This window comes from Ciona intestinalis, chromosome 9 (genome assembly GCF_000224145.3).
Source record: "Ciona intestinalis chromosome 9, KH, whole genome shotgun sequence".
NCBI lineage: Eukaryota > Metazoa > Chordata > Ascidiacea > Phlebobranchia > Cionidae > Ciona > Ciona intestinalis.
The window spans coordinates 6563503-6574934 of NC_020174.2; the positions used below are offsets into that span (position 1 = coordinate 6563503).

The following is an 11432-nucleotide window of genomic DNA, read 5'->3' on the forward strand; positions in this document are numbered from 1 at the left end:
CAACTCCGTTCCCATTTCCCTTCGTCTCCATTGTAAAAGATAGGCGCATAGTAGTTTTAGGAGGTTTCAGCTGTTTATTTCAAAAACTACACCAACTACTCAAGTTTATTAGGCCAATTTAGTTATTTGGTAGGTTAATGCTTACAGTTTACCACTTGTTTAGGAAATTTAAATATTAAATAAATTTAAATAAAAACCTTCAAAAAACGGGTTGTTAGAAATGTATATATATTAGAAAATAGTTGTTTTGCCCTATGACTTGAAATTAAGTCAAAACACGAAGACAAACTACATAAAACGCCCTCGATGCCATTGACCACAATAGGAAACGGGAACGACCCGCGAAAGAGAGAGAGTGTATCATGCTCTCTCCTTTAACGACATTGGAGATGCGCGAGTAACGCGTGTTGTTTCTGTTTTAAAACATTAGTAAAATAAACAATCCAGTTCTGCGAGTTCCTTTTATTTATTTAAAGCACGAATATTTGTTCATGAAGAATCTCATTTCTCGTGTAGACTTTCAACCATCGTCATGAAGTCTTTGGCTGAAGCGATTTCATCGTCCACTAAAAGTTATCAACAATTTAAAAACAAGAAGATAATTTAACGAATGTAACTTATTTATCCTCGCATGTTGGGACAACGACAGTTGTTATAACACAGGTGTTCATACACCCTATGTCGCTTACAAGTTGCCACGTATGTAACTTAGCTAACGATATCTTTGCTGTACTGTTGTTACTACTAAAATACTTATGATAAAAAAATGTATAAAAAAAAACCAACCGAGCAAATTGGCCAGTTTTTGATTCCAATTCAATCCGCTCCAAACAGCGTCAGATGTTTCGGCGAGCACGAGGAGTCCGACGACAAACAAGACGAGAATTAATGACTTTTTCATCTTTCAAGCGAACGTTGATAAACAGCTTTGTAATTTTCTCTTCTTCCCAAGAACAATGATCTTCTACGCATCAGGCGTGGCTATATAAAATCCAATCTGCAAGAAAGTTTAGAAAAAAGGCAGCGAAGCCTTTTTCCATTTTCTGAAGAACCGATTCCAGTTGAATTTCTTAAAACTTAGAGCTTTGCCATGCAGTTGGGCGTTAATGATCCCTGTTTAGAATGCAGCATAGAGTTGTACATGAATGTAACTTACTTTATCCTCGCGTGGCCGGAAAATACATAGACTGCAAATAAATAATTTGGTATCTCCATGTTACACATCACATGGCATAATCACCATACAAACAAAAAGTTGATACTGTTTTGTGTCAGAAAGATATAGAGGTGTCAGAAAAAGCGTTAGCTGTCAAAAAGGCGAGTGCTGCCTTTACTGTTTCGATTCGCCGGTTCTGTCAATAGTTCTTGGATCAAAGCTGAGATTAAGAATGTAAAGAGATTGCCAGTAAGCGGATAGAGATGACAGAGCTCAATGCTGATGTTTCCACTGCCCTGGTGCATTATCCAAGAACCACAGTCGGATTAAAAGGAAATGTCGATTGGGATTGTTGGAGGTTTTACAATTAAGAGATAGAAAGCGGATGGAAATGACAAGGAAGTTTTCGAGAAGTCAACGCTGTTTCATTGATGTCGCCAAGCCAACTCAGCATACGTTAACAAGAACTCTCTTGTGGATGGTTGTAGCTTGCTTTATTATAGCGTTAATTATATGATCTTTTTATAGGAGACAACACAACATAGCAGCACCACGTTTAACTACGCATAATTTCCATCATATATTTAATATTAAGAATTCAGTAAACACACAACGAAAGGAAATGTATTGGTGTTACACACCTATAAAAAACATCAATTTCAGAAGTATAAAAGTTATAATAACGTATTATATCATCCTTGATTTATTACATCAGGTTGTTCTTCTCCCAACCAATCGTCGACGTCGATATGTTTGGTTTGAATATAAAGTCTTGTGTGTGTTGGGTGTTTAACTACAGATATAACTTCTGTTTCTAACGAGTTTAAGCCATCGTTGGGCTGCCTTTGTTTCCACTTTAAATAAAGGCGACGTCCATAATCGTTGTTGGGGTTATCTGCATCTCGTTTGTGATGAACCATAGCGTATCTACAAACGTTTGGATTGCTACAATATCCTGATTACAATTCTAATTGTTTAAAACGAAANAAGCTTCGTCGTTACAACCGCTCTCATAATGCTCACANGACTGTTTAGATATTCATCGCAAATTGGCGGTTGATTTATAATCGCCACAATAAAGTTACACCTTCGATTTACCTGTTGTATTCATCAACAGGCCGATATATCTTGTATCCTCCAAGTTCCGTCAACCTCGCGTTCATATCGTCGTCTTCCCCTCCCCACCCCTAAATATGGCCATGATGGTGTGCCCCATATTTGGTTAATTTATTAAACAGTTACGGAGTTTTCTTGCTTAAATTTTTATTTTACAAACTTTCATACCTCTAGAGATTAAGGTTTATAAATAACATCACTTAATTATAACATTATTAATCTTACGCTGTAGATGTTAGAGAAGCCGTTGACTTTGGCAAACTGTGTCGGCAACATCCCCAGTACTCCGCCCACAGTTACCCCGCAACAAAACCTATAGTTAAACTTGTCCATTCGGTGAGATAAGTGAACAACCTCCTTCTTACCTGGGACCATGGGTTGTAAAATTATCAGCGTTGCAGGAAATAGAGATGACAGAGCTCAATCACCCACAAAGTTACATACGTGGTAACTTGAGGTGTATGACACTAAACGTGCATGAGGTGTATGAAACCAAACATCCGTGTTATAACAACTGTCGTTGTCCCGCCATGTGAGGGTAAATAAGTTACATACGTGGTAACTCATAAGTGGGCATGAGGTGTATGAAACAGAACACCCGTGTTATAACAACTGTCGTTGTCCCGCCATGTGAGGGTAAATAAGTTACATACGTGGTAACTTGTAAGCGGGCACGAGGTGTATGAAACAGAACACCCGTGTTATAACGACTGTCGTTGCCCCGCGATCTGAGGGTAAATAAGTTACATACATGGTAACGTGTAAGCGGGCACGAGGTGTATGAAACAGAACACCCATGTTATAACGACTGTCGTTGCCCCGCCATGCGAGGGTAAATAAGTTACATACGTTCAGTATATGTTATGTTGGTTGCTTCTAACCGCCCCCATCTATAACTGTTACCTCTGCATTCATAAAGTGTCCTATCATCCTCACTAATGCTATCTACATCATGGAAGAACACGCAATCGACATCCAACTTCAACTCCTTCATCACATAGTTAAACGCTGTGTTCATGAGTTGGCCCTTGTTAAAAATATCCAGCCCTTCTTGTTCGGCTACTATGATCACGTGACGTGTTTGTTGACGGAATAAAATACCGAGAAGGTAATGCAGTTGAAATCTGTGGGGTAAGATGGTACGGTGGGGTAAGATGGTTATTGTGGGGTAGGATGGTATGGTGGGGGTAAGATGGTACGGTAGGGTAAGATGGTACGGTGGGGTAAGATGGTATGGTAGGGTAGGATGGTACGATGAGGGTAAAATGGTACGGTAGGGTAAGATGGTACGGTGGTGTAAGATGGTTATTGTGGGGCAAGATGGTACGGTGAGGGTAAAATGGTACGGTAGGTAGGATGGTATGGTGGGGGTAAGATGGCTGCTGTGAGCTGCTACGCATATTATTAAATGTAATCCAACAAATAAAGGATGAAACGACCTGAGTATGACGTCGATACATCGGTACGCTCTTGTATTAAACTTACATTTTTTCTACATTTATGTCGACCCCACCTTAAATGAACATCACGATCACGATAAGGGATAATAATCGCCACTGTTGCCTTGGGAGTGCATGTGCTTGGGCCAGGATAGAAACCGCCTGCTTGTAAGTGAAGGTTTTCCTGATTGATCTCCTCGAACGTTGGCGGCCAGTTCGTTCGACCACCTCCGTCTGTAAACGTTAGAGTGCTTGAATGAATATTACCGGTTGTTGTATTTAATATAGCCCAGTAAAATGCGACGGCCTTACCAAACAGATATCGTAACAATCCCAGTTACTTTCCAAACAAAAGGTGCGACAGACGTCACTTAATATCAAACAAGGCGTATTGTTAAATGTTGCCGGATTAAAACCACATGTCTCTTATTCAAACAACAATGTATTTCCAACATGGTGGCGCGTCTCAAGTAACAACGGATTATAAAATTTGATTTTGCATCGGTGGATTTATAAATAGTTGGGGGGATTTCCATCAAGCACATATACGATACACGAGTAGTGATATATATGTTACCTTCAAAGTTAACGTTGGTACTTCCCGTTAGCAATGGTGATGGAGTCGAACAAAAGTTGGTTGGTTCGTTTCCTGTAGTTCTTGGCTTGTTAGAAGATAAGAAAACAAACGTATATAAAGTTCCAAACAACAACAACATGGCTAATATTTTGTTGATTCGCTTCCCGGAATTCATTGATGTTTGACGCCACATCATAACTAACAAACAATTCCCGGCTGTCCATAAATACCCTATTCCTACCTACACTAACCAATGGTGTAAACGAAGCAACGTTTAGGCTTGCCCAGGTGTAACGGTAGGATCAAATCACAGTCACGCAACAACAATCGGTTTGAAACACAATAGATTCGGTCGATATCCTTCTTCCTCAACCCACAGATTTATAATATTGAAACTTTAGGTTTAAGGCAAGTAGTTGTGCGGCAATACAGGAACCAACACATGCGAGCTAGAATATACTTAATAAATATTTATTCCGTCCCAACTTCAAATATGAGCTTTCTTTCTTTTGCATATTCACTAAAACTTTGCAAACAACTTTTAAAATGGTTCTGTGGGTGCGAAAAGCCAAACCCACACAAACTATATACGTGTTGCCATCCGTGACGACTTAGATACGACCGAACTTACTCGTGGATTCAATGTTTGCTGTTGGTTACTTTGCAACTTATAACCCAACATGTAACTCGCAATACTTACTCGTTATCTCTCTCATAACTGTGTCAATACTTCGTATAACACTAAAATATATCCTTTTCATAACTGACTGTAAATAGCGACGCTAACATGGGTGTTGCGTTGTTACATTTGCAGGAATAACTTAGCCGTACTTGCAAAGGAAGTTTCGTATTGCGTGTAACTAACTATATGGAACAAATCGTGCGATGCTGATTTGTGACTATTACACTACAGCGTGTAAACAGCTTTTAAACTTGTGCACCGTCAGTGTTGCGCGTGGTTCATAAAAGATTGATTTATCAAACTCTGGTCCCCTAACAACATATGTTGTATAATGTTTTTATGATAGCAACCACGCGAGCGACTTTTCGAAATCGTTTGTGTGTCGTCACAATGCTTTAAACTACAAATATTAAAGTTTAGATTCGATAAGGGTTGCCAGGGCAAGTCGTAAATAAACAGTTGTGTAAAATATATTCATGCAGTTACGGACGTATAACTGTATATGAAATATGAAGTAGATATTTAGTGACAAAAACGCAGAGGGGAGGCAGGGATAGTTAGACACACAATCCTGTGAAACAAATCTAACCTATACCCTTTTTGCATGGTAAAAAGTTAATGCGAATAACGATTCGCATTAACTCGTCATATGATAACTCGCTTACCGCGTTATTTTGCATGGTCATTGGTTTATGCCCGTATCAACATTGAGTTAGCTTACTTAAGCGTAATATTATTAAATCTAGTTTATAAAATAGGTTTTGATGCTTTATGGAGCTATTACCAACGAAAACCTATAAAATTAATACCCGAAAAAGATTTGCATAATGCGAGTAACAACCAACCTCCTACAGCAGATGACACGCTTATGACGTTATGCGTGTAAACTTTGTTTTTGCGAGTAAATATGCGAGTACTTACGCGCATAAAAGTGACCTTGCAAAAAGGGTAATATTGGTTCTTGGTTGTAATGTTTACTGATTAATGCAGTGTAAAAATTCCCGGGTTGACTTGCCCACCCTGCCACCCCTGGTTCGACGCCTAAGTTTAGTGACAGTTGGTTTGTAACATAAATATCCTGTTCCTGTATTCCTATTTATACATTAATGTTGCGTTTCGTATAATTGTTTATTTTGTTTTTAGGTTTATTCAATATTTCCTCTTGGAATTGCATTCAAGTAACTCAAGATGGCGTACAAAGGACAAAAAGTACAGAAAGTTATGGTTCAACCAATAAACCTGATATTTCGATATCTTCAAAACAGATCACGGGTTTCAATATGGGTGTACGAACAAGTCAACATGAGGATTGAAGGGCATATTGTTGGATTCGACGAATACATGAACCTTGTGTTGGATGATGCAGAGGAAGTCAACATTAAAAAGAATGTTCGTAAAACATTGGGTCGAGTGATGTTGAAAGGAGATAATATTACAGTCATTCAGCAAGTACAAGAACTTGGGCAAGGAGATTCGTGAAGAGATAAATAAACGCTGCTTTAAAGAAACTTACAATTCGAATGTTTCGTTTAATACTGGCGCTCATTTATAGTGATGTCATAACATATAATGTTTGCTGCCAATAACAATGTGTTCTATAAGCTGCCCATAATGTTTTGTTATTTTGGAACAAATTATTCCAATCCTTACTCAGTTAAAACATGCGTATAAAAATTTGGTTGCCCACCATGTTTGTTGTAACTTATAAATTCCATAAAAATTAAAATATTTTGTAAATTAGATGGAATTGCATCCGATACTAGAGCATGGTGAGACACCTAGTGGCAGGTTATGGTACGTTGTGTCGTCTCCCAATCCCCCATGTGCGAGGGTTGGGCAAGCAGCTGTGTTTTGTAAACATACAATGGAATGTCTTATAATAGGAGGGGCCGATCCATCAACTACACATAAAGACGTTTACAAGTAAGTTTTACAACTTGTGGTAAAATGTTGATGATTGTCAATTTTGTCATTTATTCACTGGATTTAAAAGTTATTTGTTTCTGTTCCTCAATATTTTATTTATTTCAGCTGGTGGTCATACTGTTTTATTAGTTTTAAGCAAAACTCTTAACTGTGTTTTGAATCCGTACTATTTTTAACTTTTTAGTTGTTTACTGTCTAGCAAACCTATCGCTCCATTAGTGCAGGTTTTACCTTCCAGTTAAAAGATATAAATATAATAAATTATATTTTTTTGTAGATTACAAATGTCGGATTTCTCGTGGCACAGCCATGGACCACTAGAGCACTAGAGAGATATGAACATAGTTGTTTTCAACCAACTTGTTCAAATGATGTTTATATCTTTGGTGGGGCAAGTAAACAATCCAACACAAACACTGTGTTGAAATTAACTTCAGGTTATTATTTTAAACAACTTTTTCTACAACTGTGCAGGCATGTACCTTGTTACCTGATTTAACCATCTGAGATAAATTATTAGCGTATGTTATAAATCGGAATGCCTGGTCGTATCACTGGTGTAAGTATGCAAGGCTGCATTTTATAAAATAGTAGAGTAAAGTGTGGTAATAAAAACAATGGGGTACTTGCATAGGCGTAAAGTTTTACTAAACGTTAGGGTTGCAAAAACCAGAAAAAAAGGAAGTCTTCGCGCCGATAGGCACGAAAAAAAAAAACGGTTTGCAACCCTTTGTTTTCGGTTTGCAACCCTTTAAATATGTGCTTTGTAAAAGCTCATGCAAACGTAAACGTATTCAGAATTACGTAGGGATGAGACAAATTAAAATTACGCGCGTTCGGCGAGTCCGTGTAATGAGAAACGGTCGAATCCGATTGCCTGGCGAGTGACGTCACAGTAGCTATGTCGCATGCGCCTTTCGTCAAGCCCGCACGAATGTGTGGTTATCTTACAAACGAAGACCCGTCCGTCGGAAATAGTAGGTTTCCAGAACGAAATATGGCGGAAATAAACTGCCTAAAACGTTTCCAACACTGCTTTATATTTATATGCAATGTTTTCCTCAGGCAAGCAGCATATTTATTACGAAATAGTAGGGATTCACACGTGGATTCATTGCATCATAATAGCGGTTGTTTGAACCTGGCAATTGATTACGACATAATAGCGATTCACACGTTGATTACTGACGTCACAATAGCGATTCACACGTGAATTATTTAGCAAACAGGAGTTTAAATACCAGTTGAATGCATTTGTGTCGTGAATGACGCATCGGTATTGACATATTTTAACGAACGTAAACGAAGTTTGTTCGCAGTAACAATGGCGTCTTCGTTTGGTCGAACGTAATTCCCTACGCATTATTAGTATGGAGAAAATCAAAGGGTTGCCAGGCAACCCTGCAACCCCGTAACTTTACGCCAGTGGGTACTTGGGGTAAGAAAGGACAACCCCCCTAGCGCGCTCAAAAATCACTTTTATCTCAAACAGCTTTTGTGGGTAAAAAATACATTTATTTGGCTTATTTTTTATCCTAACTGTTCTTCTAGGTGGTTATTATTTTTCCGGTAAAACACAAATTACTAATTCAAACAAAAAATTGACCAAAACAACTTTTTATGGGGTTTGGTAAGCTTTTTTTTGTGAGAAGGCCTTTCGTGATAAATTTATTATAAATGCAGGGATTTGCTACATATTTAAGTACCTAGCTGCTGGTATATTTTAATTTTAAGTTTTACGATTATTTTATACCTTTTTCTCTTGTTTCTTTTACCCCAAAATCGCCTTATGGGAAGGGGTAAAAAAAACAACTGTGTTTTTTTTCTGTTTTTAATTTTTCTTCCCAGCCGATATTAACTTTGTGGTAAAATTAATTTTAAAGTTATGTATCGTATGTAAACTATTTTAATTTAATTAATGATTTAATTGATTTGAAAGGTATCCAAGTATCAAAAAGAGATATTTTACAGCTTTGCCTACATTTTCTGATATTGTAATTTATGTTTTGGGTTAAGACTGTTTAGTTACAGGTCATTTTTATGATTATTGCTGAATTTAGTTTAGATAAAGTCAAGATGTCATTTTAGATTTTCAAAAGCCTTTATAATTTAGTTAATTCAAGTATAATGCTCTGGTTACTTCATGTGCACTATGTAGGTCATGAAATTTATGGGCTTTGTTTTTGGTCTAATAAATGTTATTTGTGGGTAAGCTNNTATGTTTAAAAGGAAGTAGTGAAGTTAAAATGATTAATTATAAAAGAAAGGAAAGTTTTTTAACAAGGCTGTTTAAAGTATGTAGGTGATATTTTGCCCTTGTAAAAAAAAGCGGAAAAGTTGAGGGATCTTCTAGAGAAAATATAGTCTGCAGCTAAAAGTTGTATGACTAATATTTGTATTATTACCGTGTACTTCCATTATTAATTTATTCATTTTTAGGTTAAGTTGCTTTTGAAAACATTGTTTTTTATTGGCCCGCTAATGTTTTTTTACCCCAAATCCTGGGGAATAAAAAACAACTCAAAATTTCGAATAAAATTTTAAGTAATCATAGAAATCCTACAATCTTTTTTGGACATCAAGGTATGATGAATACTGTTCCTCCAGGCCAAAAATTATTTTTTTTAGTTTATTACTTTGGGAGAAAATCGAAAGTTTATGTTTTCTGTTTTTATTACCCCACTTGACTATATCTTTTTCTTTATAAATTTTATTTTTTAAGCTAATATAGTGGCCAGTTGGTAACTTCAACGTTATTTTAGTTCTTGTTGTGTTTGATTCCAGACATGACCTGTGCATTAGTGGGGTGCACGGGTGTTTCCCCCAGCCCGAGAACACTTCACTGTGCGGGGTCAAAGGGGAATTCCCTGTACATATGGGGTGGGGGGTATGAAGGGAGTTCCCCAACCCCAGACACCAAGCTTCATGTGTTTGATGCAAATACGGAAACTTGGAGCCAACCCACAGTTAAGGGTGGGTCGTTAATATGTTGTTTATGGTGATTGGGTCACCAGGAAATCTTGGAGTAAACTTATTCAAACATTTATTGGCCTAATTGCGTAACTCTATACAACAAACCCCTGCTATGCAGTCAATAGTAATATTGTGTAATAATAATAAGGATGATTTTAAGTTTAGTGGGGGTGGGCAGAAGTGCTGCTGTGTACATTATATTTATCTCTATGAAATTAGATTTATTTGAATAAACTTTTTATTACTGAAGGTAAACTTCCAAGTGCACGACATGGCCACATATTGTGTGTGATTGACAACCATCTATACATACATGGTGGGATGGCCGGCGCAACATTTCATAAAGACCTTCATTCAATCAACCTTACAGATCTAACGTAAGATCTTAATTTTCAAATATTTTATTTTGTGCGAAATTTGTTATTCTATTTTGACACAGGTGCAGTAGGTTGAAACCTCGTGGGGAAGTTCCTTGTGCGAGAGCTGCACATGCGGCAGCATCTCACAATAAGTTGTTGTTCATATTTGGTGGGATGTCGCAACATGGCTCGATGGATGATTTATCTTCATTAAACACCGGTATATGGGGGTGGGGTTGCATCACGTATCGTATATATTGGTGGTTGTTCGTGATAAATCCAGTTTTGTATTCATATGGGAAGATTTAGAAGAAATGCAGAGTTAGTTTAGAAAACGCTTATTTGGAAAACTAGCTGTTTAGTTAAGCTGTGTTCTTGTATGTTTGATGAATATAATGATATTCACATCTTGTTATATAATACAACACCCAATAACATAGACACCATGATTTGGAGCAAGGTAACATTTGATTCCCCCATGCCGACACCAAGGTTGGATCATTCAATGTTTATTGCTCAGATTGTTTGCAACAAGGTAAGGAAAATATAAGTTGGATGATCCATGTTGTTGTAGCTTGTATACATAATATATGAAATTTCTTCAGGATGTTCCCAATGTTACCCCGTCCACCCCACCTACAACGCCTGTAGCCACTGGTGGCCAAAACATCATTCCTGTTGATTTGTGGCATGGTGTAGTAACCCGTGGCAACGATGGTGTGGAAACCCGTGGCAACGATGGTGTGGTAACCCGTGGCAACGATGGTGTGGAAACCCGTGGCAACGATGGTGTGGTAACCCGTGGCAACGATGGTGTGGAACCCCGTGGCAACGATGGTGTGGTAACCCGCGGCAACGATGGTGTGGTAACCCGCGGCAACGATGGTGTGGTAACCCGCGGCAACGATGGTGTGGTAACCCGCGGCAACGATGGTGTGGTAACCCGCGGCAACGATGGTGTGGTAACCCGTGGCAACGATGGTGTGGTAACCCGCGGCAACGATGGTGTGGAAACCCGCGGCAACGATGGTGTGGAAACCCGCGGCAACGATGGTGTGGAAACCCGTGGCAACGATGGTGTGGAAACCCGTGGCAACGATGGTGTGGAACCCCGTGGCAACGATGGTGTGGTAACCCGCGGCAACGATGGTGTGGTAACCCGCGGCAACGATGGTGTGGAACCCGCGGCAACGATGGTGTGGCA

The 11432-nt window shown here is 38.4% G+C and overlaps 3 protein-coding genes and 1 long non-coding RNA gene across 4 annotated transcripts in view; 2 read left to right on the forward strand and 2 right to left on the reverse strand.

Moving 5' to 3' along the window:
* Positions 1–447: 447 nt before the first annotated feature.
* LOC104266059 lies at positions 448–1004 on the reverse strand. Its single transcript, XR_717404.3, has 2 exons — positions 787–1004; positions 448–566 (listed from the first exon to the last, which is right to left on the reverse strand). It is a non-coding gene; the product is annotated as an uncharacterized LOC104266059 (long non-coding RNA).
* A 762-nt stretch (positions 1005–1766) lies between these two features.
* LOC100187532 (beta-1,4-galactosyltransferase 2-like) lies at positions 1767–5050 on the reverse strand. Its single transcript, XM_002127958.4, has 6 exons — positions 4289–5050; positions 3786–3945; positions 3176–3396; positions 2498–2637; positions 2255–2343; positions 1767–2083 (listed from the first exon to the last, which is right to left on the reverse strand). The coding sequence occupies exons 1-6, from the start codon at positions 4482–4484 to the stop codon at positions 1849–1851; spliced, it is 1041 nt and encodes a 346-aa protein (XP_002127994.1). The 5' UTR covers positions 4485–5050; the 3' UTR covers positions 1767–1848.
* A 1050-nt stretch (positions 5051–6100) lies between these two features.
* Positions 6101–6712, forward strand: LOC100177310 (small nuclear ribonucleoprotein E-like). Its single transcript, XM_002127797.5, has one exon. The coding sequence runs from the start codon at positions 6159–6161 to the stop codon at positions 6447–6449; it is 291 nt and encodes a 96-aa protein (XP_002127833.1). The 5' UTR covers positions 6101–6158; the 3' UTR covers positions 6450–6712.
* Positions 6712–11432, forward strand: part of LOC100178086 — a 5975-nt gene continuing 1254 nt past the window's right edge. The window contains exons 1-8 of the mRNA XM_026835932.1: positions 6712–6893; positions 7081–7120; positions 7174–7333; positions 9681–9869; positions 10120–10246; positions 10309–10448; positions 10669–10763; positions 10834–11401. Coding sequence (XP_026691733.1) covers positions 6712–6893; positions 7081–7120; positions 7174–7333; positions 9681–9869; positions 10120–10246; positions 10309–10448; positions 10669–10763; positions 10834–11401 — 1501 coding nt within the window. The remainder of the gene's footprint in view (positions 6894–7080; positions 7121–7173; positions 7334–9680; positions 9870–10119; positions 10247–10308; positions 10449–10668; positions 10764–10833; positions 11402–11432) is intronic.

What these genes read in the sequence shown, in the direction of transcription:
- LOC100187532 (XM_002127958.4), bottom strand. Translation starts at nt 4,484, where the DNA reads ATGATGTGGCGTCAAACATCAATGAATTCCGGGAAGCGAATCAACAAA. An exon ending in GACACTTTATGAATGCAGAG is followed by an intron (nt 2,638 to 3,175) that starts GTAACAGTTATA and finishes CCATGGTCCCAG; the next exon opens with GTAAGAAGGAGGTTGTTCAC. An exon ending in GCTTCTCTAACATCTACAGC is followed by an intron (nt 2,344 to 2,497) that starts GTAAGATTAATA and finishes GGCCATATTTAG; the next exon opens with GGGTGGGGAGGGGAAGACGA.
- LOC100177310 (XM_002127797.5), top strand. Translation starts at nt 6,159, where the DNA reads ATGGCGTACAAAGGACAAAAAGTACAGAAAGTTATGGTTCAACCAATA.